Here is a 7,666-nt window from a genome sequence, read left to right on the forward strand (position 1 = left end):
GCAAGCTTTCCATCACGGCCCCCCGTCAGCATCTTCCCTGATAGCGTTCTTCTCTGTGTTTATTCTGGGGCTTCAGGCTCGCCCAGGAGGAACTGATAACAGCTGGCAGGAGATAACATTCTCTAAGGGGCTCTCAAATTGGAATCGAATCCCTCAAGCCAGTCAGCCTAGAGAATACATTTGAAGGGTTCAGTTCTGGAGTTTCAGAGTTCATTTCTAGACCTATCAGATAGCAAGCCTGGAGTTCTTTTTCAACTAAATTCAAGCAGAGACATTTTTTAGACGATGAAGGATATTTGCACAAAGGCTTCAGCACGATCCCCCAAACCTGCTGCCTCTGAAGGCATCTCCACACATTGACAGCCAATGCCTTCAGTGCATTCCTAGGGCAGGTGTCCTGGCTTGAGTGACTGCCCTCCAATAATCAGCTCAAACTAAACATCGTATGTTTTACTTTTGGTTTCCAGGCAAGGCTGAGCGGGGAATTTTCAGTTTTCCCTGCCCAGATGGGTGTTTTTTCCTGAAGGCATCATTTATTGTGTAGCAAAGGAGACAGGGCTGGCTGTGGCAGGGATAGTCTAGAACTGTCCTCATTGCTGCTGTTCCTAAATAGTATCTTTACCAAGTAATAACGTGCCGTCTTTGGGAATAAGTGCTTTCCTCTTAGCCTGTTCTGTTTTCTTGGGTGCGCTAAGTAATTGAACTGGCTCAGGAAGTACCTATTGTGGTTTGGCAGAGGTGACTGTCACGCCTTGTGACTCCAGGGGCCAGCACTGCTGGGATCCTGGCTAGACCAGACAGAGCCTTGGTGAAGTGCTTGGCTGTCTGCACATCGCGAGGAAGGTGGTACTCACTTCGCTAAGCTCCTTGGCATAGGCAGTTTGAACAGGGCTTTATCAAATTCGTATTCAACAACAGTAGAGGCGAAAATTGATGACTGTGTATTACTTGAAATGAGTCTTAATCTTTCACATTTAGTTCTCAGGGTATGCTGATTTCCTTTAGGTAAACCATGAACATCAGAAAGACTTTTATTAACCTATGACAGGGTCCCCACCCCAGTATTTTTCCACTCCATTAAAATGGAAGCTTTTTTTTTTTTTTTTTTCTCTTTTGAGACAGAGTTTCGCTCTTGTTGCCCAGTCTGGAGTGCAATGGCACAATCTCGGCTCACCACAACCTCCGCCTCCCGGATTCAAGCGATTCTTCTGCCTCAGCCTCCCAAGTAGCTGGGATTACAGGCGTGCAGCACCGCGCCCAGCTAATTTTGTATTTTTAGTAGAGATGGGGTTTCTCCATGTTGGTCAGGCTGGTCTCGAACTTCCGACCTCAGGTGATCCGCCCACCTCGGCCTCCCAAAGTGCTGGGATTACAGGCAAGAGCCACCGCATCCAGCGTAGGCTATCTTACTCCAGCTTAAACAGCAATTTTCTATCACAAGGTCTGTACTAATGAAAACAGAATCACCCAAGGCTGCTGTTTGTTCTGTCCGTGCTGCCATTGTCCCTATTTTGCTGAGGAGGAAAAGGAACTGCACTTTTGAGTGAGTGGCCCAGAGCCTTCTAGAATGAGAGCGCGTTGGAAGCCAGATATGTGGCGATTGTGTCGCCAGCTGGTACTCAGGTTTTCTCAAGAAGGAGGAGCAACTTTGGCAGTTTTGCTTCAGTTCTCTCTAGCCCTCTGTGTAATCGTCCCTTTTTCTTTATTTCAGCACAAACACAGAGCAATCTAAAGCAACCGAGCACTGAGAAAAATGAACTCTGCCCAAAGAATGTCCCAAAGAGAGAGTACAGCGTGAAAGAAATCCTAAAATTGGACTCCAACCCCTCCAAAGGAAAGGACCTCTGCCGTTCTAACATTTCACCCCTCACGTCAGAAAAGGACCTCGATGACTTTAGAAGACATGGGAGCCCCGAAATGCCCTTCTACCCTCGGGTCGTTTACCCCATCCGGGCCCCTCTGCCAGAAGACTTTTTGAAAGCTTCCCTGGCCTACGGGATGGAGAGACCCACGTACATCACTCGCTCCCCCATTCCATCCTCCACCACTCCAAGCCCCTCTGCAAGAAGCAGCCCCGACCAAAGCCTCAAGAGCTCCAGCCCTCACAGCAGCCCGGGGAATACGGTGTCCCCTGTGGGCCCCGGCTCTCAAGAGCACCGGGACTCCTACGCTTACTTGAACGCGCCCTACGGCACGGAAGGTTTGGGCTCCTACCCTGGCTACGCACCCCTCCCTCACCTCCCGCCAGCTTTCATCCCCTCATACAACGCTCACTACCCCAAGTTCCTCTTGCCCCCCTACGGCATGAATTGTAATGGCCTGAGCGCTGTGAGCAGCATGAATGGCATCAACAACTTCGGCCTCTTCCCGAGGCTGTGCCCTGTCTACAGCAATCTCCTCGGTGGGGGCAGCCTGTCCCACCCCATGCTCAACCCCACTTCTCTCCCGGGCTCGCTGCCCTCAGATGGAGCCCGGAGGTTGCTCCAGCCGGAGCATCCCAGGGAGGTGCTTGTCCCGGCGCCCCACAGTGCCTTCTCCCTTACCGGGGCCGCCGCCAGCATGAAGGACAAGGCCTGTAGCCCCACAAGCGGGTCTCCCACGGCGGGAACAGCCGCCACGGCAGAACATGTGGTGCAGCCCAAAGCTACCTCAGCAGCGATGGCAGCCCCCAGCAGCGACGAAGCCATGAATCTCATTAAAAACAAAAGAAACATGACCGGCTACAAGACCCTTCCCTACCCGCTGAAGAAGCAGAACGGCAAGATCAAGTACGAATGCAACGTTTGCGCCAAGACTTTCGGCCAGCTCTCCAATCTGAAGGTAGGCCTTGAGAGAGAGCAGTCCAAGGGGCTGTGAGTGCATGCTTGTGTTTGTATTTAGCTTGCTTTCCATGGGGTATCGATTGCATTTGCAGTAGTATGAGCTCCCGGTTGGGGATAGTGGGTATGGATTCTGCCTGGCTTCTGCCACTTCTAGCTCTTTGACTTTGGACAAGTGACTTCCCTTCTCCTGATTTTCTTCTGAATAATAAAAAATTAGGGGTTTGGACTAGAAGATTAGGTGAAACTCCCTGCTAGCCTGTGATTTTTGTGCTTTTAAGAAAAACACCATTCTGAAAACATGAAGATTTCTTCTTTTTAAGACTGTCTTGATGCTTTTCTTAAGATACTTGCATCAACACTTGAGTCTTGGAGCAGAAATGTTAGGTCTCAGAGCCAGCTTGAGAGCAGAGCTAACACATGTGGCTTCTTCCCAGGTCCACCTGAGAGTGCACAGTGGAGAACGGCCTTTCAAATGTCAGACTTGCAACAAGGGCTTTACTCAGCTCGCCCACCTGCAGAAACACTACCTGGTACACACGGGAGAAAAGCCACATGAATGCCAGGTGCGCAGTATTTTCTGGGTAGACCTTCTGACCTTTGTAGAAAATGTCTGTGAGTCACCCTCCCATGTCCTATATAGCCCGTAGTTAAAGCCAACACCAGATTCTGCCTTGTCCCATCCTGGGCTGCTGGCACCATGGGCCTTCCCAGTACTCTGTATCTGCTGATGACTTGAGATGGCACAGCCAGCTTCCAGTGGGTGGGAAAATGATAGGGGAAATAAACAGCCCCTCGTGTGCCGTGTGCCCACATCCCCCTGTTTGCTTAATACCACACTGGAGGTGCCACAAGGAGGCTTCTCACCTCCTAGGTTGCTGGGCGTTGGCCTGTAAGCCTGCCCCTCCCATTGGCAACTCTTAATCTTCTGGCCTTCCTGTCTCCCTTCCCTGCTGTCTCTCTCCCCTGCACCGTAGGTCTGCCACAAGCGATTTAGCAGCACCAGCAATCTCAAGACCCACCTGCGACTCCATTCTGGAGAGAAACCGTACCAATGCAAGGTGTGCCCTGCCAAGTTCACCCAGTTTGTGCACCTGAAACTGCACAAGCGTCTGCACACCCGGGAGCGGCCCCACAAGTGCTCCCAGTGCCACAAGAACTACATCCATCTCTGTAGCCTCAAGGTTCACCTGAAAGGGAACTGCGCTGCGGCCCCGGCGCCCGGGCTGCCCTCGGAAGATCTGACCCGAATCAATGAAGAAATCGAGAAGTTTGACATCAGTGACAATGCTGACCGGCTCGAGGACGTGGAGGATGACATCAGTGTGATCTCTGTAGTGGAGAAGGAAATTCTGGCCGTGGTCAGAAAAGAGAAAGAAGAAACTGGCCTGAAAGTGTCTTTGCAAAGAAACATGGGGAATGGACTCCTCTCCTCAGGGTGCAGCCTTTATGAGTCATCAGATCTACCCCTCATGAAGTTGCCTCCCAGCAACCCACTACCTCTGGTACCTGTAAAGGTCAAACAAGAAACAGTCGAACCAATGGATCCTTAAGATTTTCAGAAAACACTTATTTGGTTTCTTAAGTTATGACTTGGTGAGTCAGGGTGCCTGTAGGAAGTTGCTTGTACATAATCCCAGCTCTGCAAAGCTCTCTCGACAACAAATGGTTTCCCCTCACCTCTGGAATTAAAGAAGGAACTCCAAAGTTACTGAAATCTCAGGGCACGAACAAGGCAAAGGCCATATATATATATATATATATATATATATATATATATATATATATATATACACACATATTATATATACTTATTTACACCTGTGTCTATATATTTGCCCCTGTGTATTTTGAATATTTGTGTGGATATGTTTGCATAGCCTTCCCATTACTAAGACTATTACCTAGTCATAATTATTTTTTCAATGATAATCCTTCATAATTTATTATACAATTTATCATTCAGAAAGCAATAATTAAAAAAGTTTACAATGACTGGAAAGATTCCTTGTAATTTGAGTATAAATGTATTTTTGTCTTGTGGCTATTCTTTGTAGATAATTTCTGCACATCTGTATAAGTACCTAAGATTTAGTTAAACAAATATATGACTTCAGTCAACCTCTCTCTCTAATAATGGTTTGAAAATGAGGTTTGGGTAATTGCCAGTGTTGGACAGTTGATGTGTTCATACCTGGGATCCTATCATTTGAACAGCATTGTACATAACTTGGGGGTATGTGTGCAGAATTACCCAAGAATAACTTAAGTAAAAGAAACAAGAAAGGGAATCTTGTATGTTTTTGTTGATAGTTCATGTTTTTCCCCCAGCCACAATTTTACCGGAAGGGTGACAGGAAGGTTTTACCAACCTGTCTCTCCCTCCAAAAGAGCAGAATCTTCTCACTGCCCTGTCCTCCCCACCGAGTCCTGTGGCCATTCAGAGCGGCCACACGACTTTTGCATCCATTGTATTATCAGAAAATGTGAAGAAGAAAAAATGCCATGTTTTAAAACCACTGCAATATTTTCCCCAAAGCATAGGCGGCTTTGTGTGTGTGCGGTTTGGGGGCTTGAGTCTGGGTGGTGTTTTGTTGTTGGTTTTTGTTGCTTTTTTTTTTTTTTTTTTTTTTTAAATGTCAAAATTGCACAAACATGGTGCTCTACCAGGAAGGATTCGAGGTAGATGATAGGCTGAGGCCACACTTTAAAAACAAACACACAAACCACAAAAAACGGGTATTCTAGTCATACTGGGGTAAAAGCGGGTAATGAACATTCCTATCCCCAACACATCAATTGTATTTTTTCTGTAAAACTCAGATTTTCCTCAGTATTTGTGTTTTTACATTTTATGGTTAATTTAATGGAAGATGAAAGGGCATTGCAAAGTTGTTCTGCAACAGTTACCTCATTGAGTGTGTCCAGTAGTGCAGGAAATGATGTCTTATCTAATGATTTGCTTCTCTAGAGGAGAAACCGAGTAAATGTGCTCCAGCAAGATAGACTTTGTGTCATTCTATCTTTTATTCTGCTAAGCCCAAAGATTACATGTTGGTGTTCAAAGTGTAGCAAAAAATGATGTATATTTATAAATCTATTTATACCACTATATCATATGTATATATATTTATAACCACTTAAATTGTGAGCCAAGCCATGTAAAAGATCTACTTTTTCTAAGGGCAAAAAAATACAAAAAAAAAAGAACAATCCTTTCTGAGACTTTGCTTAATACTTGGTGACCTCACAATCACGTCGGTATGATTGGGCACCCTTGCCTACTGTAAGAGACCCTAAAACCTTGGTGCACTAGTGGGGACCACAAAACAACCGGGGAGGAAGAGATACATCATTTTTTAGTATTAAGGACCATCTAAGACGGCTCTATTTTTTTTTGCCACTTTATGATTATGTGGTCACACCCAAGTCACAGAAATAAAAAACTGACTTTACCACTGTAATTTTTCTCTTTCCCTCCTTACTAAATACTGATACATCACTCTTCAATCTATTTTCTAATTATATTTGACATTTTGTTCACATCAACTAATGTTCACCTGCAGAAGAGAACAAATTTCGAATAGTCCAGGGAAACCCAAGAGCCTTACTGGTCTTCTGTAACTTCCAAGACTGACAGCTTTTTATGTATCAGTGTTTGATAAACACAGTCCTTAACTGAAGGTAAACCAAAGCATCACGTTGACATTAGACCAAACACTTTTGATTCCCAACTACTCGTTTGTTCTTTTTCTCCTTTCGTGCTTTCCCGTAGTGAGAATTTTTATAAAGACTTCTTGCTTCTCTCACCATCCATCCTTCTCTTTTCTGCCTCTTACATGTGAATGTTGAGCCCACAATCAACAGTGGTTTTATTTTTTTCCTCTACTCAAAGTTAAAACTGACCAAAGTTACTGGCTTTTTACTTTGCTAGAACAACAAACTATCTTATGTTTACATACTGGTTTACAATGTTATTTATGTGCAAATTGTCAAAATGTAAATTAAATATAAATGTTCATGCTTTACCAAAATTTGTCTAGTGTCTTGAGTGAAGGATCAGTGAGCGACATCTTCTGCATACTGTACAGATGGCACCGGACCAAATTTTGAGCACAATGCAATTTGCCTCTCCCCTGCCGCCACCCCTGTTCTTCAGCAGCACCCTCTGGGATGCCCTGATCTCCCCCGGCTCCTTCCAGGAGTATATTTGTGCATGATCTGACAGCATCGATCTGTCTCTCATAACTAAGATTTTTCTTTATGAACTATAAAAATGTTCTCTAAGGGCGGCATTTCAAGCATCAGCCAGTAAGTGGGAGACGATTTGTTTGCTTTGTGAACTTTTACATTTTATTTCGTCAATGGACATGGGGTGGTGAGCGGATAAGGAGGACTAGGATCACTTCCAGAAATGCCCTACTAGCTTGTGCCAGTCTGTGTGCGTGTGTGGAGACTCAGCGCACTTATGGGTGTGGGGCCCTGGGAAGCTGGGTCAGGGAACACTTTGCCCATTGGTGACAGCAGCTTCAGTAGCTTCCTCTGGGCAGGCCATGGGGAGTGCCCTACAACCCATGTTTACTCCTTCACATGTAAGTACATTTGCTATTTGCTACTTGTCCTTTTTTTTTGAGACCAGTTTTTGCTCTGCCACCCAGGCTGGAATGCAGTGGAACGATGATGTCTTACTGCAGCATTTATCTCCCAGGCTCAAGCCATCCTCCCACCTCATCCTCCCGAGTAGTTGGGACTACAGATGCGTGCCCCCAGGCCCAGCTGATTTTGTTTGTTTTTGGTAGAGGCAATCTCACTATGTTGCCCAGACTGGTCTCCAACTCCTGGACTCA

General features: G+C 45.8%; 1 protein-coding gene across 7 annotated transcripts in view; it reads left to right on the forward strand.

Moving 5' to 3' along the window:
- PRDM1 (PR/SET domain 1) overlaps positions 1–6,648 on the forward strand; it is a 116,842-nt gene extending 110,194 nt beyond the window's left edge. For all 7 annotated transcript variants that reach the window (XM_063666473.1, XM_063666472.1, XM_063666475.1 and 4 more), the window contains 3 exons: positions 1,712–2,820; positions 3,257–3,385; positions 3,797–6,648. In XM_063666473.1, coding sequence (XP_063522543.1) covers positions 1,712–2,820; positions 3,257–3,385; positions 3,797–4,372 — 1,814 coding nt within the window. In that variant the 3' untranslated portion in view covers positions 4,373–6,648. The remainder of the gene's footprint in view (positions 1–1,711; positions 2,821–3,256; positions 3,386–3,796) is intronic.
- Positions 6,649–7,666: the final 1,018 nt, after the last annotated feature.

This window comes from Pongo pygmaeus, chromosome 5 (genome assembly GCF_028885625.2).
Source record: "Pongo pygmaeus isolate AG05252 chromosome 5, NHGRI_mPonPyg2-v2.0_pri, whole genome shotgun sequence".
NCBI classification, from domain to species: Eukaryota; Metazoa; Chordata; class Mammalia; order Primates; family Hominidae; genus Pongo; species Pongo pygmaeus.